The sequence below is a fragment of the Falco cherrug genome, chromosome 14 (genome assembly GCF_023634085.1).
Source record: "Falco cherrug isolate bFalChe1 chromosome 14, bFalChe1.pri, whole genome shotgun sequence".
NCBI lineage: Eukaryota > Metazoa > Chordata > Aves > Falconiformes > Falconidae > Falco > Falco cherrug.
Genome location: NC_073710.1, coordinates 400,264 through 425,515, shown reverse-complemented (window position 1 = coordinate 425,515; position 25,252 = coordinate 400,264). Strand labels below are relative to the sequence as shown.

The window sequence follows — 25,252 nt, the reverse complement described above, 5'->3', positions numbered from 1 at the left end:
GCGCGCAGGGCAGCAGCCTTTATTCACGGGCCGCCCGGCGGGGGCCCCAGGGGCAGACGGGGGGCCTCGGGAACCCCCCACCGTCAGTTCTCCAGCTCGCCCAGCCGCAGCCGGGCGAAGTCCGCGGCCACCCGCAGCGCCTGGGGCAAGCAGCCCACGTTCCGGCCCGTCGCCTGCGCAGCGCCGTCCTTGCCGCCGCCTTTGCCGTCCATCAGCCCCGACACCTCCTGCACCCACCGGCTGGCCTTCAGGCCCCTGGCCGCAGCCTCCTGCGCGGGGAGAGAGAAACAAGGAGGGAGCTCGACCTCGGCCCAGCCAGCGGCGAGGGAAGAGGGGCCGTGGGCAGCACCCAACAGGGCAAAACTCTTCCAGGTGCAGCCCCTGGCGAAGAGCCAAGCCACAGCCCCCTGCCCACAACCGTGTTAACTCCTGGCTCTTCCCCAGTCACGGAGCACAACGCCTCTCCCCCCTCCTCTGCAGCCTGAGGACAACCCCAAGCGTAAGGGCTGCAGCTCCTGCCAAACCCACGGGAGTTCCAGCCGCGTGGTGTTTGTCACTGCCCGGGGGCTGCAGCCCCCCACCACGGCTGGGGAACAGCGGGCGAGTCCCGGCGGCCGTACCTGGGGCACCTGGCACAGGCAGGTGATTCTGCCAGCTTCCTTATCCACAGCGAAGAGCATGGTGGCAGTCTGGGGGGAGTGAGCCTTGAAGAGCTTCAGAGACTCATTCAGGGCCTGCAGGAGGACAAACATCATGGCAGCACACCTGCCCCGGTGCTCGGCGCTCGCAGCCAGCCTGGCTCCCGCCCCCACTGGGACCTCGGGAATCTGGACTTTTGTTAAACCAGCCAGCAGCACCCTGCAGTACTCCCCCAAACACAAGCCACCTCCACACTCCTGGCTGTGCAGAAGCCATGGCAGAGGACACAAGCCCTGGCTGTGACCCCTCACAGCTGCAGCAGGAGCTATTTTATTTCCCCACCTTCCATTATCCAGGAACTGGCTGAATTAGCACCAAAGCAAGTGAACCTTTCCCTGGGTGTAATGGCTGGAGGGGAAAACGCTCTGCTGTGCCATGTGAGCTCCCAGCAGGAGGGAGCGGCTGTTCTACAGTGAGTCAGGAGGACTCAAATGCAGCGTGAAGAAGCTGCAAGGGTTATCAGACACAGCAGACACACTGTAGAAACCAGGGAGACTGCCACGCGTCCTGTTATTCCCAAGGAGACCATTATCCTTCGCTCGCACAGACAGCACGATGTGGCACAGAGCTCGCAGGAGTGGGCTTTCCAGCGAGCAGCAGTGCTGGTCTATTAAGATAGGGGAAGCATAGCTCCTTGGGCTGCCAGCACCACCATCCCCTGGGATGTACTTTTCCTCCAGGAAGAATGCTGCATCAGCACCCACCGCTGGCATCATGGACATGGGGATGGCCACAGAGAGCAGGCAGGCGTCTGTAGACAGCATCAGCTCCAAGACTCCCGAGATGGAAATTTAAATAGAGCATTACAAGCAGAGCAGTCCAACTTCAGGGCACCGTTGGCCTCCACTGCCTGGCACTTGCTGGGCTCAGCACTGTGGCACAGTGCACACAGGGAGCTTTTGTTCACAACAGAAATCGCTCAGAAAGAAACTGAACCTCTTCACGGAGGCGGGAAGGAGCAGCTTCAGCCCTGGCTGGAGAACTTGAACCTGCTGCAGCACGCAACGCCCAGAAGCTGGGGAGCAGCTCTCCAACCCTCTCCACACACTCAGCCCAGGACACCGTTCCCAGAGCTGATCTGCAACGCCCACAAGCGTAACAGCCACTGTGGCCTGGTGGCTCTTCAGAGCTCCTTAAGCCTGCACTTTAGTGTCATGACAGCTGCTGGATCGGTCTCACCTGGACACAATGTGATTTCTATCGGGGTCCCCCATCTGCCACTGGGTCTGGAAGCTCAGCAAATGATCAAGACCCCAGCCTCCCCTGCAGACCCATGTGTTAATCCAGGTGGGACATGGGGGGGGGGGGGGGCATCCCAGTGGTCCTCCCCCTCTTTACTAGCCACTTCTCTGGGCTGGCAGGTAGCAAGTGAGACCACTCTGTAACACAGCGCTGCCTCCCCGAGTGAACAGAGACCACCTAGCTGCTCCTCAGGCACAAGGCAGGTTGCTGAGGAGAGACCAGACCTTCCCGTACCTTTGCTGAGGCTCCATTCTCCATTTCCATGATGACCAATGGCTGGTTAGGGTGACTCTCAATGACTTGCTTGGTCTTCTCCAGCACCTGAGGACAACAGTGGTCAGATGCTAGAGCGCATACATTACGTTTGGACACAAGAACCACCCAGGCAGAGCTTCCCTGCAGGTACAGAGGCCCCCAAGGTGCCCAAGCACACCCACAGCCCAGCCTAGAGTGGCCTCACGCTGCAGAGCCAGAACAAAATGTATTGGCAAGTGGGTACGTGTGGCCAGCGAGGCAGCAGCAGTGCTGTGTGTGAGTCCTCTTCCAGGAAAATCCAATGGGATCCAGGAGGAAGAAGCCGACACCCAGAGGCACCATTAGGGCAGAGGCACCCCAACTTCTGAGACACGCTGCCAGCGCTTCAAGCCAGGGAACAGATGTGGAGGTAGCCATGCCCCAGGAGGGAGCAGGGGAGGCTGGAAGGCCAAACAGCATGAAGGCCATCCCCACAGCTCAGCTCCCTTGCATGCTGGACACAAGTGGAGCTCCCCAGGGAGTCCCCCACAGCCCTCCCATACTGTCCTTTATTCCCAACCGGGGCTCACTCGTTTCTGGATGTCAGCTTTGCTTGCTCGGTCCAGGTCATCCATGATTTTCTTCAGTGCTTTAACAGCCTCTCTCAGTTCATCTTTTTGCCACTGTGGGATGACAGCAGTGGCTAGTGTCTGCAAAACAGGAGTAGGCAGAGGGTTAAAGGTACTGCTGACCACAGCAGGAGATGCTGCACCACACTTGTGAACCTCATGTGCCTCAACTGGCAGAGCCCAGTAAGCTGCTCTCCTCTCCCAGCACCAACAGCCTCAGGCACTAGGTGCCAGCTCCAGCACCCACAGGATGCAGGGCTGCTTGGGCAGGAGCAGGAACCTGCACTTGGGCCTCATTCTTACCAGACAACACTGGCAATTGAGGTCCCGTTCACTTGGGGACAGAGCACTGCTACCAGCCTCACCTCACTGAGGTCCATGATCTCCTTCTGCAAGTCCTTGTTGGGAGCTGTCTGAACCTTCACCTTGGCCTCCAGGGCTGACAGCAGTTTCCCAAGGCTGTCCACTTTCCGGAGGGCCTGGCAGAACACCATCACAGTTAAGTCAGGCAGGGAGATGAGCGGGCCAGGCTCTCGGCCACCCGCGTGAGAAGGGGCGAGGAAAGCTGCAGCCCCAGGACGGAGCTCAGTGACTCCTCAGGAAGCAGCAGAGGCAAAGCAGGCGGCACTTGACCAGAACCGGGGTGTGATGCTGGCAGACAGGCCTCAGGACTCTTCTTTGACAGAAGGAAGGTCAAGATCCTTCTGTCAACCATCTCCCCCACCAGACCCCTTTCTCCCACTCCGGGAAGCACCAGCCCAAGCTGGCCCAGGACCAAAGTCACCTGCCTCCTGCAGCAGACAACCGGATGGATTCTCAGACCTTGCAGCTCTCCTGCCAATCTTGCCGGCTGCTGAGAGCTACAGACTCGCAGCCCACTCTGCAGGGCCACCAGAGCCAACCCTGCAGCCACCTCGCAGGCCCACCCCAGGCCCTTCTGCCACACTGACGCAGCAGCTGCAGCTGAGACTTCCCTTCCCTGCTCTCTCCTCTGACTGCAGCACAGCCGGGGCCTCCAGCACCGCCTCTGCTAACAGCAGCATCCTTCTCCATGAGCCCCTCAGACACTCATGCCGATTTTCCCTGGTGCTCAGCATCCCAACAGGGATATTGGGCAAGTTTGAACCAAATTAACCTTCACACAGTGTTAATATATGGGATTTCACAGAGGATCTCTCCTGCCTCCCCTTACCTTCCGAGCTTCGGCCCCAGTGACTGCAACTATCCTCCGGATGCCTTTAGCAATTGCTTCTTCTGAAACAATCACAAAGGGGCCAGCATGGCTGGAGTTCTGCAAGTGCCTTTGTAAAGAACCCAGAAAGACCCACAATAAGACAGAGTTAGAAGTCCACCTCTCATCTCAGCAGGAATCAGCATGGAAACAAAAAAAAAACACCCTGCCAGGGAGATGCAGCAAGCATGGGGACAGGCAGAAAACCCAACCTAGCCGCTAAAAGCATATGAGTGAGGCAAGGGTGGCCAAGGCTATGTTCCCAGCACCATCAGCAGGCAGGGACAGCATACAGGCAGCTTTCCCTGCCTGCAAAGGCTGATTTTAAACACAGAGCGACTCAGGACCGGGAATGCAAAGGCACATCATCACCACCACCTCCAGCTCTACCCTGGCTGTGCCCAGCATACACCCACAGCACTCTCAACAGAGCTCGGGCTCTGCAGGGACTCCTTCCCAGCCACCCTGCCACCTTCCTCAGCCTCTCCAGATACTCACGTCCCTCCGCAGAACTCAATAGATGTGATGGAGCCCGCGGGGCCAGAGGGGTCGGCCAGCAGCTCCTCCACAGGGATGCCAATCGAGACCACACGGACAGGATCAGGGTAGGTCTCGTCAAAAACTGCCCGCAGTCCCTGGATAGCTTTGGCTGCTGCGAGAGGGCAGTCCTTGGCGTACACGGTCTGCAGGCGACAAGGAAGGGATGCAGGCCAAAGCCGGTCCCCATCAGCTGTGAGCAAGGGCCCACATTTCCAGGGAATCCTGACTTCCTCTGAAAGATCCTAAGAGGGAAGTTCTGTGCCTCACCTGAGCTGGGGTTTGTTGAGCTGTAGGGGTCCCAAAGTCACTGACAGATCCCTTATCTTTAAAATTTCTGACACCACTGCCTGCTTAGAGTTGCTGCATGCTCCTGTACATTCAAACGGTTTCTAACTGCTGACACCTGAGTGGAGCACAGGGTGCTCCAGGCTCTGTTCTGACACAGGGCTGGTGCCAGGCAGAGCAACTCTTTCACCATTGAGGACACACCGCTGGGGTGACTGGGCATACACGCGGTAAATCCAGCCAGGCCTGCAAAACTACTCTGCCAAACCTCTCAGCTCTTGTAGCTAATGCAACACTAGAGCAGGCATGGAAACACTCCAGTCCTAGAGAGGGCCTGGTACCAACGAACAGAGCAACCTACATGGAGCTGTCCCACTCAAACTCCCCCAAGGGGATGCCAATCTGTGCACAGCACTGCATCAGCAGCTCAGAAGACTCCTGCTGGGCCAAACCCCCAGCATCTGAGATCATCCAGAAGGCTCCAGGTATTTTTCTCCCGAGTATATCCAACCCGGCAGCCATACCCACCTTTGCCTCCTCAACCATCTGGTTGGCGATCCCTTCGACTTTCTTGATTTCCTGGGTGGACAAAGCCCCCTTGGCCGTGAAGTCAAACCGCAGCCTGTCTGGCGCGACCAGCGATCCTCTCTGGTCAGCTTCCCCCAGCACTGAGCGCAAGGCGAAGTTGAGGATGTGGGTGGCCGTGTGGTTGCTCATGACCGGCCTCCGCCTTGTCTGATGGAGGAAGCCACTGTTAGACGGGGTCCCATGCTGTGAAGCCAAGGTCACCTCCAGCAGCAGAAGTGGAGGTTAAGGCACTGCTCCAACAGGAACCTGAACTAGCTCAGAAGACTAGGAAGCACTTGTTACACTCGCTGCCTGGGAGCCTCAGCTAAGGGAGTAAGACACTCCCCACCAGATTTGTACATGGATTTTCCCTGGCAGTCCCCTTGTTGGGCCTGCCTGGAGAGAGGCCAGGGACAAACCAGGTCACAGACGCTGATCTCTGCCCCTTGGCAGGGAAAAGCACTGCAAGGTGGAAGCCTTCCCTCTTGCTCCAAGGTGCTGCCTCTATAGGGAAGGGAAATGCATTTTGCAGGCTAGGATCAAGCCAGGACTCACTCTGCAGGCTGAGCCCACAGAACCCATGTCTGGAGCGGGGCCAACAGCCCGGCTTCTCTGCTGGCATCCAGCAGACAGTGGGGCACCATACATGTTCCACCTCCCAGTTGTAACCCAAAACATGTTTCTACTGCCGATCATCAAAACCCGGCGAGCACGGCTCTGAGCCAGCCAGGCACTGTCTGCCTCATGGTAGGAGAAAGCCAGGCGCCAAGCGGGAGAGGCCTTGGGTCAGCCAACCTGGGAAGGCCACAGTGCTTGCCTGGATTGTGTGCTGCAGGGAGAGCCAGCCCCCAGAGCGGCACTGATGAAGAGAGGCAAACCAAGGAAAAGAGATGAGGCCACGTGCTGTGACACCATGTCTTAACTCACCTCATCAATAGACAGGTGGACCTGGTCTCCTACTTTCAAGCTTCCATACAGAGTTCCCATGTGAAGCACGTAGCCTCCTCGGACCTGCACGTTCTTCACCGTGAATTCCGTTTTCTGTACGAAGAGGGAAATGCACCTAGTGAGCAAGGCGAGAGGCCAAGGGGAGGCTGACAGTCCAGCCAGAGGTCTGAGCTGCAACTGGAAAGGTCTCAGCTGAGATCCAGACTGCTGCGTGTGATAGGAGAAAGCTGAGTGTCCCCCGGCACAGCACATGGCTGCCCAAGCAGAGAAGCGAGTGAAGATGGGGCACAGATACGGGGCACAGCAGAGCCGAAGGAGCTCGCCACCGCAACTCCCCATCACAGCTCCAAAGCACCGTCCTGCACAACAATTCCACCACCACCACTGCAGGCACCCACATTCTGGCAACAGCCTGATGCTGCAGCACAGAGTTCAGTTCCCCCAGAAGCAAGGGGAAGAAAACTCTACCACATCTGTGCCGTGCTGCACCCCAAAAAGGAAACCCACACAATGCCTGACACCAGCCATGGGCAGGAAACTGCTAGAGCTTGCTTGGCCCCTTCTCCTCCTCTGCCCAGGCCCTGGGTCAGGCTGAGTCCAGCAAAAGGCTCTCAGGCCCACTCACATCCTCCCTTCCGTCGTCATCCTTGACCATGTAGCCCTCGTCATAGATCTGCCCACCCTGCTCGGCATAGAAGCAGGTCCGGTCCAGCACTATCCCACACTCCTGGCCAGTGGATACCTCCTCCACAAACTTCTTCTCCCTGCGGATGGCTTTCACTGTGGCCACGAGGCTCCCAAAATCTGTCACCAGGACAACACACAGCATCAGTAAGATAGGAAAACCTTGCAGGCACCGTACAGGAGCAGAACTTCAGAGTGAGCAACGACCTCCCAGCTACTACAGGAGTTTATGGCAGCTACCACATTTGCAGGGGGTAAGGAGAAGGAACCAGGGCAACAGTTAGCTGGATAAGAGGGAATTTCATTCTGTGTTTTCTAAGGCAGGAACTGTCACTCTTTCCACAACTATGCAGTAAAAGTCAGCAGCACACATGGCTACAAGCCTGGGGCCTCCTGAATCTCCACCAAATCAAAAAATTAGCAGGAAGAGCCAGAGCAAGTGAGCCAAGGACCCTCTAACAAATCAAACAGAAACTGAAGAAGTCTCCTGCGGCACTGGCAAAGAAGCAGCTGAGAAACACAGACATAGGTGACACAAAGCTGCAGGGAACAGGAATCCCCTTAAGTTGGCAACAAGGGACCTGAGCAGTACAGCAGCCCCCGAACTATCTGCCCTTCTCTTGCCGTGCTTGATTTGTAACAAGCCTGTCTCCACTCCCGCCTCCATGTCCCACGAAAGATGAGCCCAGAGGGGATCTCGTCGAGGTACACGGCAGGAAAGGTTTGGCAGCAGAGGATGATTCTGAGAAGTTTTTTTCATACCATAGGTACCGCTTGGATCTGAAGAGTAGCTGTATTTTGGCGAGTCATCAGTCACCTCCAGCCCTCGGGCCCTCAGCTCTTCAATGGCATAGATGTCCAGCATGAGCAGGTCCTCCCCTCCAGCACCCTTGCCCTGGGATTTGAGCTGCCAGTGACAAACACCAGAGTTTAAGAAATCCCACCTCAGCACGGGCCCACGCACAGCAGCCTAACTGGACACCTCACTCGCATCTCTGGGCAAAGCTCTAAACTGCGGAGCTCTTGGGGAAGCTGTGTGCCAGTAGCTGGAGTGCTCCCATCTTTTCTGGCTTCAGAGCGGGCTGTTCCAGCACCACCAGCATGCAGACAAAGTGAGCCAGAGCCCAGCGAGGGCGAGGCAAGTACCCAGACAGCCCGTTGATGTCACTCCCTGCCGCTGCCGCTGATGTGTTGGGAGAAGAGGCACCCAAGCCGCAGGCCTGCTCGGACACTGCGGTCCTGAGCTTCCCTGTCCGGAATGGAGCAGTGGGGAGGTGCTCCCAGAACTCCCCTAATTCTGAAGGCTGAGCTCAAGGCTCTGGGCCTCGCAGTACTAGTGAGCAAAACCAGCCCCAGCTGCACAGAAATGACACGTCCCACAACAACTGCAGTGCCCTGGCCTTTCCCACAGGGCGCCAGGACATGCAAGGTATGAGCAGACCCGGTAAGAAAGGAACAGACCCATGACTGCAAACAAGGCTGGACACCCTCCCTGCCCACTTGTAGACCAGCTCCCGCTGGAGCTGTTACCTACCTGCGCATTTTTCCGCTCTTCCTCAAAGCCCTCCATGTCCACAACAAGGCCTTTCTCCTCTGCAATCAGCGCAGTGAGATCCGCAGGAAAACCATAGGTGTCATACAGCAGCCAGGCAGTATCGCCTTCAGAGAAAAAACAGAGTGGTCAGCACCCCTGTTCCATGAGGTGCTGCTCCTTCCCTGCTCTCCAGCCAGCTCCGTCCCACCAGCTGGCTCGGCACTACAGCGAACAGCTCTGGTAAACACGAGCAGCTAAGAGGCTCCTCTCTGACGCAGCAGAGATCACACAGTCACGTTGTGTCTGGGCAGCTCAGGAACCTGAGCAAGTGAACACAGGCCAGAGGAGAGATGGGTGGCCCAGCTCTGAGCAATGATCTTTTGGCTCCAACTCTTTCCCCCCTCTACCTTCCATTGTTTCTCAGCTCGCAGCCCAGCTGAGTCCTAACTCAGTCCCAGATAATAAATGCCTTTTGGTGCACCGAGACAGAAGTCACAGCCTCACCAGGGATGGTTTTACTGTCCCCCAGGCTCTGGATCTTCCTGTCCAGGATGCGACGTCCTCTGCTGAGTGTTTTCAGGAACTGATCCTCTTCTTCATTGATAATGTCCTTCACCATATCCGGGTCCTTCTTCAGCTCAGGAAAGGCATCTCCCTACAGATCCAAAAGGATTAGTCCTTCAGCACGGAGATCTGCACAATTCAGCAGCAGAAGGCTTTGGCAGATACAGTGGAGCAGGGGAAGAACCTACCAGTGACTGCACCACCACATCAACCAGAGTAGCAAAGAAGCCCTTAGGGGCATTGAGCTTCTCATGGGAGTAGCGCACAGCCCGTCGGAGAATCCGCCTTAGCACATACCTAGGGAATAGCAGAGCCCATCATGCATCCCCCTCGTGTTCTCAGGGGATCCACCAGCATCAACCTGGCAGCACCACCACCCCCAGGACCAAGGACACAGGGTTCTCTCCCCACATCTTCTCTCAAGTCGCTGCTCACAGCGGCAGGAAGCCAGAGCTGAGGTGCCAGGCCCCAGCTCCATGACCCTGACCTACCATGTGATTAAGAGTCAGTCCTGTGAGTCCAGCAGCACCCACAGCACAGCCCCCCAGCCCAAACTTCATGGCTTTCTTGACAGCAGCACTGCACTAACCATGGTTTCATGCCTGTTGGCCCACAGCGATCCTTTCTGGGGGTGCTGAGCCAGACTGGTGCTCACACCAACCCTCAGACCTGCGTGCCTTGGCCCTTTGGGCAGAGCTTGCTACAGGGATTCAAGCGTCAAATATACTGAGCAAACCCTCTGGTACTCACTGCTTCGATGACAAATTCAAAGACATCTCAGAGACCCATGAGATCCCAGTCCCCCCAGGGAAGCTGTGCCGAAGAGAATGGGAGAGGCAGCCTTGCAGCAGCTCCCTCCTTACCCTCTGCCCGTGTTGTCAGGTCTGCCCCCATCAGCGAGGGCCAGCGTGATGGTCCGGGCATGGTCAGCCAGCACACGGTACGCCATGTCTATACCGTCAGCGTCCTCGGCACCGACCTGCCCCATGTACGGCCTGGCACCTGTGCCCTGCGCAGAGAGGAGAAGGTGGTGGGCAAAGGGGACAATTATGGACAGTGGGGACCCGCAACATGGCAGAACAACAGGGAAGCACATTGGACGCCAACCCCATCCTGCTGCCTGCAGCCAGAGGAGGCACACTCCTCCTGAGAAGAGGTGACTCACTGAAGCCAGGGAAGGTGGAGAGCTGTGAGGCTCCTCTCTGACTGCCCATGTTTCTGGGGCCAAAGGATCTCCAACACCAGAGGGAAGAAAAGCCAATTTATCCCAACATTAAAAGCCCAGGGCAGAAGAAAGAGGGAGGAGGACAGAATGCAGGGAAATCATCTGTTTTGCACACTGGCTCAAGGTCTCAGCCTTGCATAACCCACCCAGCCAAGAAACCTTTCAAATTCTATCACATGGGAGACAGTCCCAGCTTCCCTCTCATGGCCTGTTTTTATCCATGCTCAAGGGAAAGGTAACTGCTGTAACAAAGCAGTGCTTACAAGTGGTGCAAACCTCACACCATGGGCACAGCCCCTACAGCCAGGCTCCCAGCACATGGCAGGAAGGGAGGCAAGGACACATCGGCTGTGTCTAGCCAGTGGCTTCAACACCAAAGGAAGGCAGCCCTCCAATTCCAACTCTGGAGCTCTGCACCTCATTCCTCAGAGGCAGCATGAGCCTAGGCTCTCCTCCCTGCATTTTTTCCAGCACGATCTGCAGCCAGGAAGCTCTATCTCTTCCATAGAGAGAGAAAAAAAAAAAAACCACAACAGCTTGGACTTGCACACAGAGGCACACAGAGCTCCCAGCACTGGTAATGTGGTCCACCCCCAGTTCTGCAAATGACTGTCATGGTTTACAGCAAAGACCTCCCCTCCTAGGGGATCTTCTACAGATCAGCATGTTCCAGGTGAGAGACTGAAGGACAAACTCTGATTCTGGCTTAACAGCACCACGTGCTCTCTACCACGTGGCAAAAAGATGGCACTTGGCCATACAGGACTGCAGAGCATCTCCCACTTGGGAGAGGACCAAGGAGTGCGCCGTCCGGACAGTTCACAGAAACACCTGGGAAAGCTGCACTGCTCACTGCCCTGTGTTTTCCCCTAGAAACGTGGCCCAAGGCAGCGATTACCGTGCCAGCCTGCACTTCTGCCCTCACGGTACAAATGCACAGAGCCTGCAGCAGCTGGGAAAGCAGAGACCTGCAGACACAATCACCCTGTCCGACCAGCCCCATGCGTCTCCCCAGGGATTCAGGGAAGGGATGCAGCTGGGTCAGGCCCAGACCCAGACTCCCCAGTTTGTACCTTCTGGATGGCTTCAAAGTAAGGAAGGAAAAGGTCTGTGTCGTAGTTGGACATCTTGTTCTGCAGCACAGAGACCAGCCTCTCCAGGCCCATCCCAGTATCGATACTTTTCTTAGGAAGAGGCTTCAGTGTTCCATCAGCTTCCCTGCCCAGCCACAAAAAGAAAGATGAACTGTTATGGACAGAGGGTCTGCAGGGGCAACCCTACCTCTCTCCTCATCTCCACGAGACTTTGTTCCATCAGATTCACAACACGGGCCCATACACAAGCCACACAAAGGACAACACTGACGACATATAGTTAGCAAGATCCTCAGTGACAACTTAGACCCAGAGCGGGATGGCACTTATTCACTGCTGAACTCCTGGTAGATGAACTGAAAAAATACTTCCAGTACATCCCCAAAGCCAGTGTGACTGAGCTCTTCTGTACGGGTGGGTCAGGGGACACAGCAACACAAAGTGCACAGCTCATGGAGATGAGGGAATGGTGAGCAAACCAGGGGCAGCTGAGAGTACGCGGTCTGAGCAACATCCCGTGCCGAGCTGGGGCAGCCTGGGGAGGGAAGCAGGTCTGGCTCACCTATTGAACTGGATGAACACCAGGTTCCAGATCTCCAGAACGTTGGGGTCATCCTGATTGACCAGGTGTGAAGCATCTCTGTCCCCAATCCGGTCATAGTGGATCTCGCTGCAAGGGCCGCAGGGGCCAGTGTCTCCCATTTCCCAGAAGTTGTCCTTCATGTCGCCAGGCAGAATCCTGCCCTCAGCCAGCCTGTGACAAGAAGCTCTTATTGAACACCAGAGGCTGATGGCAAGGCCAGCGTTCCCAGGTCATGGGCTACACCAGAGAAACACCAGTTCACTGACTCCCCGGCTGAGGGGATGAATTGTCAGAGTTTTGAGACAGACCAAGCCAACAGCCTGACTCCCAGGATCCCTGCTGAGGAGGACCAAGTGAACGCTGGCACCTGGCACTTGTCCCAGGCGGCAGCAGAGGCCGGCACAACCCCTCAGCGAAGCTGCTCCAAGACGACAGGGGGAATCTCTGACTTTATATATGCAAGACAGATTTGGCCCCGCAGTACAGAGATGTGTCACGGGGTCCGTGGCAGGTTTCAGAGGGGGTTACAGCCACAAGACCAAAAGCATCATTTCACTCCTACATCAAGCTCTGGCCCACGCACAACCTGAGTGCTGAGTATGGCTCACAATTCCTCATCTCAAGGAGGGTGAGGCAGAAGTAGCAGATGTATAGAGGAGGGCAACTAAACCTATCTAGGGGTGGAACAGCTGCCTTAGGAAGGGCATACAGAAATGATGAGGACTCTTCAATCTGGAGAGGACAAGGCTGGGCAGGAGATTACGACTTAGATTTAGAAAAACCCAACGGGTTCAAAACAGAATGTAGACACACTCTAAAGGAGCAGGGCCCCAGACAGAAGCTCAGGGGAAGAGATGGATGACCCTCTAACATACTTAATCCAGTGACTGCGGATGCTGGGAGGGGAGGAGGTAAACAGAGCGCAGGCCACAGTCAGGCCTGCCTGCTTTCCCTGCACAGCATCTTCTCAGCTGCTGACAGAGGCAGCACACGGGGCTGGACAGACCACTGATCTGTCCCAGCGTGGCACTTCTTATCTAATTAAGCTTACACAAGAGATTGTGAAACGAAATCTCTAGTATTGTCTATCTTATACCAGTGCTTCCCTTTGGTTTTGCAGCTCCACCACCTGCAAACGTTATGTACGACATTTCAATTTTATTAAAAACCGCCATTATATGTGCTCCACCACATAACATATGCCACCTTTCTCTGAATGACTACTGCACATCAAAACACGCACCTTCCTCTGTTTAAAGGCCTTACCCTAAATTCAACCATATCTGCTTGCACTCCAGGTCCGGTTGCAGTCCTGCAGCTTCATTTCCACCAAAGTAAGTGACATAGAGTCTTTCCACAGGGATGCCAAACTCCTTGGTGAGAAGGTCCAGTGCCAGTTTACAAGCAAGTTCCTGCAGAAGGAAAGATGAGGTCAGCAAATGAATGCAAAGACAGCTTCTCTTCAGCACGCAAAGTACTGGCTACTGTAGGTATCAGTAGCTAAACCACCAAAAACTTTCAGACTTCTGACATAAGAGACAAACTAAAATATACAGTGAACAGGGCACAAGAAACATCTCCTATGGCTTTCCAGATGCAGCCAGGCATGTTTATGGCCCAAAAAAAGCCTTTTAATTCTGCTGTTATTCTGTATTCTTAAAATCCTCTTTCTGATTTTGAATGCTACATTATCAAGAAGCTTGGGAGAGGACATCATTTTACAATCGCTCCTGTATGAAGTCCATCCATCATAGCTGCACAGCACACACAACTCCCCACAGCTCCAGGACAGCCACTACAACCTCTGCCTGAAGACTCCAAACTGAGAGAGTTAACATAATCAGCTTTGTAAACCTTAAGTAATCTCAAAACCTTCTGCAGGGCTGGGTCAGCTTCCAAACTCATTTATTCCAAAGGAGCCACATGCACCTTAGGAACCACTCCGTGCCAAGATACCCTCTTTCCTCTTGGCAATTGCTCTGCTGAGTTCATAGAGATGAGTAATTTCGTGCAAGAGATTCAGAGCTGCACCTAGCCTGTTTTACCTTGAAATAATCCCCAAAGGACCAGGACCCCAACATCTCAAAGAAGGTGTGGTGGTAGACATCTTTCCCAACGTCATCCAGATCATTGTGCTTGCCCCCTGCTCGGATGCACTTCTGCGTGTTGGTGGCCCTGTTCAGTTTAGCAAGTGGGTGTGAGGGGTCGATGGTATTGAGGAAGATGGGTTTGAACTGAAAGGAAAGAAAAAAGGGCAATCAAGAAAAGCACTAAGAGACTGTTTTCAAACACTGCAAGCAACAGCAAGGCAGTAAACGTTGTCTACATCATGATACCACTAGCCTGGAGACAACCAGGGCAGCTTTCAGAAACAACAAGCCTGCTGTATCCTGCCTGTGAGGAGGCTGCAGCACTGCCTACAACAGCACTCCCACACACGCATGTGTTCCTGGAGCTCACCAAACCCCAGGACTTCCAAAGGGACTGAAAGTAGCCAGATTCCCAGCTGATAAACAAAAAATAATAATAAATAAAAAAAAAAATCAGTGAAAGCTGTCTGCTGATCTCCAGCAGAGCCCTTTCAGCAGCTTAGCCTCAACCACTCCTCAAAGATGCCATTAGCCATTTGTGCCAGGACCAGCTGTGGTACAAAGGGTCAAGGAAGGGAGGCTGGCAGTGTTCGCATCGCCGCAGTCAGCCCAGCAGACACAGGAACGTCTTCTAGTGCTCTCACCAATTTTGTGAGAGCACAGAGGGCTCCAGCAGACACACCAACCACCTCTTTGTGACCAGAAGGAAGATGCAGAAAACAAGAATAATTTTCCACACAAACAGCTCTGCAAGCAGCTTCACAGGTTTCAACTGCTACAGGATACGTTCATAAGGACCACAGTACCAGAGTGGGAATCCTACCTGATTCATACCAGCATTGGCAAAGAGCAGGGTGGGGTCGTCCAGGGGGATTGTAGAAGATGAGTGCACATAGGTATGCTTGTTTTCCTTGAAAAAGTCAATAAACCGTTGACGAATCTGACTAGCTGTTAGCAGAGCTTCCATCTCGAAGCTTCAAGTCACAGCTGTCCAAAGCAGGCAGAAGGGAAAGCAGCAAGGCCTTGGTGCAGTCTGAAAAAAACAACAAGGTGCTTACATGCTGTCAGCTCAAGCAAGAGCATGAGGATGAACGCCCCTGTCTCCTGACAGGGTCTCCCCACATTGGGCAGAGCGCTTTCACTGAGACCTCAGCTCAGCCACCCGTCTGCCCCAACAGCGCTGGCTCAACCCCAGACCTCGAGAGCTCCACCTCAAGTTACCTGCTCTTTGAAAACACGCGGGTGTAAAACACCGAGTTCACCTGGATGCTGAACTTAGTAAGAGGTTGTATTTGCCTTGCTGGGGACATGGGGAGCAGGGGGGATTGCCAAGTCCTAAAATCATTAAAAGTGATTAAATCATAGGATCATAGAATGTGGTTAAGCTTGGGAACGACCTCTGAATGTCACCTCATCCACCCTGCCCTGCTCAACACGGGGTCAGCTCCAGGGATGGCTGGAAACGTTCTCCTGAGAGGAACCACATCGCCCTACGGACACCGGGAGCGGGTGACAGTCTGGAGGAGAGCACCTCCTGCCCATCCTCACGGGGACATCCAGCCTGGCCCCTGCCAACGGAGCGCGGGGCGGTCACCCCGGGGGACAAGCTCCCAGCGGCTCTGGTGCTGAGGGACGTCTGACATGGCCTCACACAACCAAGGCCAGCGGGTCGCTGGACAGACGGGACCCCAGGGAGGAGGGGACCCCATGAGGGCGGAGGGGACCCCACGAGGGAAGGACACGGCGCAGCGGCGTCTCCCGGGCAGCGCAGAGCCTCTGCCCCGACACCACCCGGTGCGAAGCGCCCCGGGGGGTCGGCAGCCCCGCGGAGACCCGCCCAGCGCCGGAGGCCAGGCAGCCCGCCCCGGCCCAGCGGAGGCCAGGAGCTCGGCGGAGGCCAGGAGCCCGGCGGCACCGCCACGCACCCCCCCCCCCCCCCCCCGCTGCCCGACCCGGGCCCCTTGCCCCGCCAGGCCGCTCCCCCTCGGCCCGGGGGACCCGGCCGGGCCAGAACAGGAGACAAACCCCGAAGGCCAGCGGGGCCCTGCCGGGCCCTGCCACACTCCGGCTCCGGCCCCCACCCCCTCCCCGTACCTCCCCAGCCGCCACCCGTCGCTCCGCACCGCCGGCCGCGCCGCAGCGCAGCGCCCGCTCCGCTCCGCACCGTACCGCACCGCCCCCCGCCGCAGCGCAGCGCACCAGCTCCCCATTGGCTATCGCGGCCGTCGCTCTGGGTCATCCCCGCCTCCTCCTCGCGGCCGGCCTCGGGGGCGGGCCGCCCACCGGCTGATGCAATGGCGGGGCACGTCGGCCACGTGACGCGGCCGGGCTGAAGCTGCGCCGGGCGGCGCCATTTGAGGAGCGCGCGCCTGGTGGCGGCGCAGGGGCTGTCGAGGCGCTCCACCCCTCTCGCTGCCGGTACCGGGGCGGCGCGGTGGCCTAAGGCCTTAGGCCAGCTGGCACGGCCCCGCTCACGGGCGTGGGGAGAGCAGGGGGCTGCAGGAGGCCGAGGGCGTGCGGGGCAGCTGGCTGGGCGCGGTGGATGAGGTGGCTGCTGCAGTGGCGGCCAAAGCCCGGTGGGCTTCGCTGCTGGGGTTCGTAATGGCTGCAAAGCCTTTGTGCGGGTCTAAGGGGACAAGGCCGCGGCTCGGAGGTGCGGTGGGGGGGGTCACTGCATGATGAACGTGCTCTGGTCATGCAGTTGGGCAGTGGATGGCGTAGGGGCATACGGCCCGATTTGAAGAATCAGTCAGCAGTATGCAGGCGAGCGGAGGTGATCTTTATTCGGCAGCGCAGGGTGCGTGGGGGATCGCTCCACCAAAGTCATGCACCCCGAGGGGATTTTTCAGTCCCCCCTTTATACAAGCTACTCATACCTATTCATGAGTTTTCCAAGAAATTGTTTACATATTCATTACAATTCTGAGAATTCATTTACGTATCTCGTGCCTGCACAGTGTCCTTGAGGAGTTGTCTCTGTGCAAACTCTATTCCTCAGCGGCCATGTTTAAAGTCTCCATCTTCGCCATGTTGCATGTACAACAGGAATCTTAAGACAAAATGCTACTTCTAAAGATAACCAACCCAAGGACTTAGCAGTCTGTGCATCTGTCATGTGGCAATAAGGGTCCTTGGACATTTCCCAACTTTTAACTAAACATAGGTACGTCATCCTTTAGATAAGTGGTACAGCATTCACTATTCAGGCCCAAGGCCGAGAGGCACAGCACACAGGGGAGGTGCCACTTGGGCAGAAGAATTCACTGTGAGGACAGTCAGGCATTGAAATGGGGGCCCCGGAAGACTGGGGGGTCCCTGGAGGTTCGTGAGGTCTGGTTCAAGCTCTGGGCAACCTGCAGTCATTGCTGACCCTGCTCCCCCTGATGAGGCTTGGGCCAGAGTCCTCCCAAGTCCCCTCCAGCCTGAACGGTCCCCAGCTGTTCTGCGGTGATGGGACCTTGTAGCTCAGTCCTGTCTCCTCCCCAGAGCATCCCTTCTGGCCCAGGCTGTGGATCCTGAGCCACGAGCACATCTGTGCTGCTGTCCTTGGCCTTGGTTGGCTTTGGTTAGCCCTTTCACTTGCTGCTCGCCTTGTCCTGCTCGGTGCTGGCCTGCGGCCGTTCACACCGTTCCTGTGTCTGTTCTTTCCTTCCCAGGAAGCCTGGAAGGAAAAGAGGAAACTCTGGTCTTGTTGGTTCCTAATGGAAACTGCTCTGGATGCTGCTTGCAGATAGCAGCAGGCACGGGCAAGTCTGTGCAGTGCAATTACTTGCACAGGTGATTACATCCTTAATAACCCCTGCTACAGCGGGTCCGAGTCTGACAGCATGCAAATCCACACCCAGCATGCTTACCTCTTGGGGGAGCAATAGTCTACCCACCAAGGTGGAAGGAAACATCACTGCTTCCTCTTCTCCATGCTCTACATCACCTGAAAGCACATCTTCCAAACCTGGAGCCCCACCACCTGGCCCAAGTATTTCTTTGGTGATTGCCAGACCTGGAACCACTGAAATACTTGGAGGGAATAGTCAGCTCTGCCCCCTCCACCAGACCGAGTGAGACTGGGCAATAGACAGGTCCATTTGGGCACATCCAGACAGACTCATTCCTGCCCACTACTTTCCTCTTCTTATTTTCTCTCACATATTAAATTCAGGTTGCCCCAATTCTTCTGTTTCAGCTGAGCCTTTTAACATGGCAGCTCTGTTTCTTTTAGCACCTCACTCCTGTCTCCTAAAAACCCGTGCCTCCAGGCTGATCTGGACTTCAGGAGCCTTTGCAGGCACCTCTTGGGCTGATAAGCATCCAGCAGCATCCGTCAGCAAGGAGAAAAGGAGAAGGGTGATGGCCATGACCCTGGAGCCCCAGCAGCGAGTGGTCAGGGCTGCAGGAAACTGGGGTCTTCTTTGCTGGCTCCTGGGTACTGTGGGTGAAGGTATTGGTGTGACCTGATCCTGCAGTGTTAGAAATACCTGTCCTGCACTTCCCAGGTTGGGCTTTGGATCACCACCCCTGGGTTCAGCTATCACAAACTCACCCCCCGAAGTGGGAGATTGCCAGTCACAGAGAGGTCTGGACCTGTTTTCCTTTTCCTGGTGCTGTTTCCAAGTGGTCTTCCAAACCTGTGGTAGGAGTGACCCTCCTCCTGCAGTTACAGGGACCCTGGGATCTGGGGCTTTAGAGGAGGGAAGTGGTGGGGAACTGGGCACTGCAGGAGACATGCAGCCCCATGTGCCAAAATGCCAGGGAGCCCTTGGTCCACCCTGGGACCCTGGCTCTGTGTGGGGCTGGTGAGGGGCCGGGGCTGGTGCTGGCACCATTCTGTCCCCGTGGGCGCCAGCAGCCCCGCCCTGGGCTGTGCCTGGCTTCTCTTTGTGCCGAGCAGGCGGCAGTCCTGCCATGTGTCACCGCCTGGCACGGCGGTGGTCCTGCCATGTGTCACTGCGCGGCATGGCAGCAGTCCTGCCATGTGTCACCGCCTGGCATGGCGGCCACTGAGATGGCTGCGCTGGCTCAGAGCGTCCTAGTGACAGGGTCCAACTGCAGCATCAGGCGGGAGCTGGTGAGGCAGCTCGCCGCCAGCCCCCGACCCCCCCCAGCACATCTTTGCCACCTGCCGCAACCCCGAGGGTCCGAGAGGGAAGGGTCAGTGTGGGCACAGGGCATGAGGATGGTCCCGAGCCCGGTGGGCGCAGGGGATTCCCAGTCCCCATGGCTCTGCCACCTCACTGCTGGCCCTGGCTGGGTGGCCCAGCAGTGGGGCAGGAGTGCTCTGGCGGGGTCTTATTGCCCCCAGCCCCCTGGTTATGGCAGTGCCTGACCTAGCTGGGTGGGATGAGGCTGCCGGGGCAGACATGGTGCCCATGTCCTCAGGGCTCGCTCCTGGGTGTGCCAATGGCCGGTCAACCCCTTCTCCATGCTGGGATCACCCAGAACAGGGGGCAGTGCCTGAGCTCAGCACCACCCTTCTCCTGCCAGCCATGGCAATGCTGCCCTGCCCTGGCCTCTGGGAATGGTCCTGCACGCTTTCCACCAAATAACCAAAGCCACCCTGGCCTGGCCGCAGCTGGGGTGACCTGGGAGCACGGGTGGGAGACCTGGCTGTGCTGCTGGTGGCTTCTAACCGCCTCCCTTGCTCCATCACTTTGTTTCCAGGCCCTGCAAGAATTAGCTGCCCAGCACCCTGGCATCAAACTGGTCCAGCTAGGTATGGAGCAACCTCCCTCCCTGCGCCCAGCATTGCTTGTAGCCCTTTGCTTGCTTTGGGGATGGGACCAGGGGCAGCTCTGTCAGGCAGCCTGCCTCAATGCTGGCAGCCAGGCAGCTCCAGCTCTGCCAGGTGGGGAGGGATCGGTGCCCATCTGGGCAGGCTTCCCTCTCCAACCAGAGCTGTCCTCTGGCTGAAAGCAGTCAAACTGGCTTTGGAGACAGGCAGAAGCGGGTCTGTACACCTCGGCTGAGCAAGTTTCATGGGAAAGGTATGCGTTCTGTTCCCAAAGATGCTAAATATGGTGCCTGAGTTTTGGGCTGGGACACACAGGTTCGCAAAACAAAGCAAGGCAGAGCACAGCAAGCAAACTTACTGGCTGGTCCCTAAGTAGGAGGGTTGGTTTGGGGTCTGCTTGGAGGTGGCCACAGTCGGCATCTCCTTTGCTGCAGGTAAAAAACAGGGAAAAGAAACGGGCTAAAAGGATGCATATGGGAAATTTGGCCTTCAGTAGTGTTGGTATCCCAGATTGATGCTCAGACCCAGAAGCATGCTCCAGTTCAGGATGTTTGCAGCCTGGACTGGGAAGATGTCCTTTTGTCCTTTCCCTGCTCCCATGGAGGCAGGCCAGATTTGCTGGCCTTTGTCAGCAGCGCCCGGGAGCAGCAGGAGAAGGTGGCAAATGGACCTGGACAGCACAGGGACTTGGTGGAGTAAAGGGAGCGCAGCCACGGCAGCGTTTGGTGCTGCCAGGGTCAGGGTGTTCACATGCAGGAACCTTCTGAGGTGCAGGGCAGGGACGGGGGCCTGCAGGGGGGGGACACCAGGCTGAAGCGTGAGATAAGGAGCACCGGGCTGAGGAGCGTGGTCTCCTGCAGTCGTGCCTGGAGGCAGACGATGCTGTCTGAGAGAGCAGGGGCTGCTCACAGCCACTATTTTTTTAAGAAGAGTTGGTTGAAAAAACATCCAAACCCAAAAGAAGTGTTTTGGGGAAGCATTTGCACCAGAATTGCTGCAGCTGTGATAAGTGAGGTGAGAAGCAGCCAGACCTTCTAAATGCATTTCCTTAGAGCCAGTAACAAGCAAACTGAGTCAAAGCAGTGCAAAGCCCCTATCGGTCTCTACCTATGATGTGTTTAAAAACACCTGAAAATTTCGAGTAAATTTTTAGTATTTCTTAGCAAAGAAGGCATTCCTGAAGTGAGACTTTGCTACAAAGAGGCAGCAAATCTCTCTCATGTTATTAAACATATTATTAAAGTATGTGGTACTCTGTGTTAAGAAACAGCACCTTTAAAATTACCTGTGGGCCCCAGCCGGCAGCACGTGATGGGGGAGCATGCTTGCTTTGCTCACCAAAGCATGGCCAACATGAAAGGGACACCACCAGGGGCTGACTGCTAAATAAACAACCTTTACTAAAACACACACACACCCCAAAACCCAGACTGTCTATAAAGCCCCAAAATAAGCTAAAAAGCTATGAAAAATCCAACAGCAACAAAGTATTTTTTAAAAAAATATAAGCTGCTTTAGTCTGTCTTTCTCCATCTTGCAGACAGGTTGGCTTCAAACCAGTAACAGGAGTACCACTTTTCAGAAAGGACAGTTAAAACATAGCTCCAAAATGCATGACCTGTCACTTCCTTTCATTCTCGCTCTCTCTCCTCCTCATCCTTATCCTCTTTATTTCTTCCAAGGAGAAAAGAGTTTGTTCCTTCAGCAAATTTTGCTGGCCTAGCACTAGGGATGTGCTGGTCCCACACGCCTGGCCCCTTGGAGAAATGACTCGGGTAGTCCAAACAGAGCAGTTAATTGTTCACCAAAGTGCCTGAAAGATGCCACACACGTGGGGGGGCGATGGAGCCTTGAACTCCGTTGAATCATTATCTAAAGAGGAGTCACTAAGAAGCACCCTGTGATATGTCCTGCAGCTCGCCACGCATGTCCTGTCAAATTCCAAGTCTCCATCCCTTCACAGATGGCAGCCCCACAGCACATTATCTCGTCAAATTCCCCTAAAATGTTTTCTGACACTCTACAAAGGAAGGTCTGTGCTGCGCAAGGCAAGGTGGTTACAAGTCCCAGGCCACTCGAATACTTGCTTACCACCATAAGACACCAGGCCAGTTAAAAATGCCAGGAAAAAGGATTGTTCTGCTGCTCATCAGTGTAGCAAATACTCCAGGAAAGGAGTCTTCAGCCTTACAAACCTCTGCTAAGTCAGTCTTGTTTAAGCATGATTCCAGAAACACAGCTCAGGGGCCAAAAAGTTGCAAAAAAGAAATCTGGCTCTATGATCTGCCCCCCACAGAAGGCTTGTCAGACCAGCACCTGCAATAACTGTGTGCAGAAACGTGTGCGGGAAGCAAAGGCACGCTCTGAATACTCAAGTCTCTTAAGGGCTCGGTGGTGTACTTAGGATATTAAAAGGCAATATATAAAGTTTAATGTTGGCCTAACTGGCCCATTTCAGACCCTGAGGGTGTTTAGATGACCTCTTTTAAATAGACAATGGCCACGTCAGTGGGGCGAGCACCTGGTAGCGGGTGCACATCCTAACAAGCAAACCCAAAAGCTGAACACAAAAAATACCACTCCTGTTGCTTTAGCCAAAAAATCCTGCAATTAAAGCATGGCAGATTTTCAAAAAGATACCAATATTTAAGTGAAGAAAAAGGCACTGGAAATGCTTATCCCTGTTAGCACAATTCCAGTTGTTTCTGGTTCCTTGAGGTAGGTTTGTCCCCACAACTTGGCCAGAGCATCTGTAGAGATGGGGAAGTTCAGGCTCAGAGCCTGCAGACAAATACTACAGGTTATATCCCAAATATAATAATAATAATAGTAACAACAACCACCACCACCACAAACAATAATAATAATTGTTATTATTATTATTGTTATTATTATTTATATTTTATTACTTAGCTAATATATCAGCTCCAAATCCTCATCAGTAACAAGGTGAAACAAAAAATATCTGAAGAAAAAAGAAAGGATTTTCACATACAAACGGCTGCAAAGCTATAGGAAGTTAGGCTGTGAAGATCAGTTTAAGCACAAATTGTTAAAAAAGGCAAAGATAGCTTTAAATGATCATTCAGAATGTATATCAACCAGAGAAGATCATCATGTAATTCAACAATGAAATGAATGTGCCCCTGCTGTGTTCCCAGCCCCTGTACCTGCTGCGCAATAGAGCAGGACTTGAAGAGTGTAGCTCGGTTGTTTCCCCCGAGATGGGGATTCTGTCCTTAAAATGTGCCCATCCAGCTGTGTTGGCCCCTGATGGAAATAAAACGGGCAGTCTCAGTGTGCAAGGACCAAGCACCCCTTGTGCAATCACAGATCCCTTGAATACAGACAGCAAACACAGCTACGTTCTTCTCGCCAGTAGCCTCTGTACAAGCAAAAAGGAGCTGAACTGAGGTTTAATTCACTGAGGCTGTGAAACCAAGAGGTGAGGACAAACGGCTGCTCATTTCAATGTGCTTAACATCCTGACCTGCTAAACCCGGTCCTTTCTTTCTGGATAATGCTGGTTTAAAGAGAGGCACTCCAGCCACAGCACGCTTTCCAGCCAATGCTGCGTGACCCGCTGGAGCTCTCCTCCACTCTGCTTTTTGTCCCGGCAGACGCAGTGAACTTGTCCAGCATCCAAGGGGCCGTGCGGGCTGTGGGGTCTCATCTGGAGGATCAGGGCTTGAACCTCCTCATCAACAACGCGGGCATCAGCTCGCAGGCCACGCTGCGCTCCCTGGATTCACAGGAGATGCTCTCCATGTTTGCCACCAATGTGGTCGGACCACTCCAGGTTGCCAAGGTACATCTGGACCTTTTGGCTTTCTCCCTCTTGAGGAGATGTTCCCCGTGGGAAAGGTGCCCTCAGTTGGGTGGGTTCTTGCTCTCTTGAACGAGGCAGACTGATGGGGCAAGACCAGGACCACAGGTCTCCTCTGCCCAGCCAAGGAAGCAGGGAGGCAGCTCAGTCCAGCCCCAGCATCTCCCATGCTTCGCTCCTCCCCAGCTGAAGCTCCTGCCCGCCCCAGGCTGGCTGTGCCAGCTCACTCCATCCCTGGGGAAGGGAAAGGCTGGAGCTTGGTCCCTCCATGGGGCATCCTCCCCATCCCCTGCCCTTGTGACATTTGTCCAGCTGCTCATCCCTGGTCCACAGCAGAGACCTCCAGGGCAGTGCTCAGGCTCGGGCTCGTTGTGTGTTAACAGAGTGTCAGTGTCTTTGCATCAGGAATTCCTGCCCCTCCTGAAGAAGGCTGCGAAGGGTGCAAGGAAGGGGGGGCTGAGCTGCAGCAGGGCTGCGGTCATCAACATCTCCAGCAAGCTGGGCTCCATCGGGCTGTGCCTCCGGGTGCCAGAGGCCCCCATGTACGCATACCGTGCCAGCAAGCTGAGGTGCCAGGGGAGGTGCTGGGAATGCTCTTCTGCACACAGTGCCCATGGAGGGGAGCCCCTGGGGGCACCCGCCTTCCCCAGGCCACCACCCCCTGCCTGCTTCTCTCCAAGTACATGGAGACCAAGACAGCAGCACCCAGGACTGAGCATTTCAGGTGGGTTGTGCTGATGCTTTACCCCAGGGCAAAGTCCCGTTGCCCACCCCCACAGCCATTTTTTGGCTGGGAGGTGTCCCCCCTCCTGCCCACCCATGCCCCAGGTCATGCTGGCACGGCGGTGCCTCTTCTAGGCTGCCCAGAACATGGTGACGAGGTGCATGGCTGCAGACTTCCAAGACAAGGGCATCTTGTGCGCGGCCATCCATCCCGGCTGGGTGAAGACCGACATGGGGACGGAGAAGGTACTGGGCTGTGCAGGGGAGGGTCAGCAGGACTCCTGCTGTGCCCCCAGCTCTCAGGGAGGGCAGGGGCACTCAGGGCAGGGGATGTTGTGTCATGCTGTGATGCCAGGACCATCTCCTGGGGCAGAGCAGGCAGGGAGCGGGCAGCACGTGCCAAGTGCCAAGCACACGGCATAGCCAGCCCCGTTGGCACCCTCAGCACGGACAGCAGGGGGGTGGCAGGGGGGGAAATGCCCCCACGAGCACCGTGGGTGCTGCTCCCCGGGCCATGCACCCTCCTGCCTGCCCAGGGCCGGCTGCTTTCCGTGCTGCTCGCAGCCTGCAGCAGTGACACTGGCCCTGTCCTCCCCTGCAGGCGCCCCTGATGGTGGAGCGCAGCATGCGGGGCATCCTGGCCGTGCTGGCCAGCCTCTCGCAGGACACCTCTGGAGCCTTCCTCGACTGGGCAGGGAGCAGCCTGCCCTGGTGACGGGCGCGCAGGCGGCACCTCTTGCCTGCGCCTCAGCCCCCCACTCGCCCCTTGGCACGGGCCTCTGCTCGCCCCCAGCCGCCCCGGGCTGCCAGGGAGCGGGAAGGGCAT

The 25,252-nt window shown here is 55.8% G+C and overlaps 2 protein-coding genes across 3 annotated transcripts; one reads left to right on the top strand and one right to left on the bottom strand.

Moving 5' to 3' along the window:
* Positions 1-3: 3 nt before the first annotated feature.
* AARS1 (alanyl-tRNA synthetase 1) lies at positions 4-16,351 on the bottom strand. Of its 2 annotated transcripts, none has more exons than XM_055726741.1 (21): positions 16,244-16,351; positions 14,973-15,182; positions 14,105-14,293; positions 13,326-13,471; positions 12,039-12,230; positions 11,456-11,600; positions 10,021-10,166; positions 9,346-9,454; positions 9,098-9,248; positions 8,594-8,718; positions 7,822-7,966; positions 7,001-7,179; positions 6,355-6,468; positions 5,389-5,595; positions 4,534-4,718; positions 3,997-4,105; positions 3,170-3,283; positions 2,766-2,885; positions 2,176-2,262; positions 621-734; positions 4-269 (listed from the first exon to the last, which is right to left on the bottom strand). In XM_055726741.1, exons 2-21 carry the CDS (start codon positions 15,114-15,116, stop codon positions 84-86), a joined length of 2,907 nt encoding a protein of 968 aa, XP_055582716.1. In that variant the 5' UTR covers positions 15,117-15,182; positions 16,244-16,351; the 3' UTR covers positions 4-83. The 2 variants fall into 2 exon arrangements, with proteins under 2 accessions (XP_055582716.1, XP_055582717.1); XM_055726742.1 differs by having other exon boundaries at positions 16,273-16,294.
* Positions 16,352-19,151: 2,800 nt separating this feature from the next.
* On the top strand, positions 19,152-25,141 carry LOC129737374 (C-factor-like). Its single transcript, XM_055726933.1, is given in 7 exon segments — positions 19,152-19,241; positions 19,243-19,297; positions 19,818-19,859; positions 23,498-23,685; positions 24,109-24,336; positions 24,562-24,672; positions 25,028-25,141. Coding segments are annotated over 7 exon segments (828 nt in total).
* Positions 25,142-25,252: the final 111 nt, after the last annotated feature.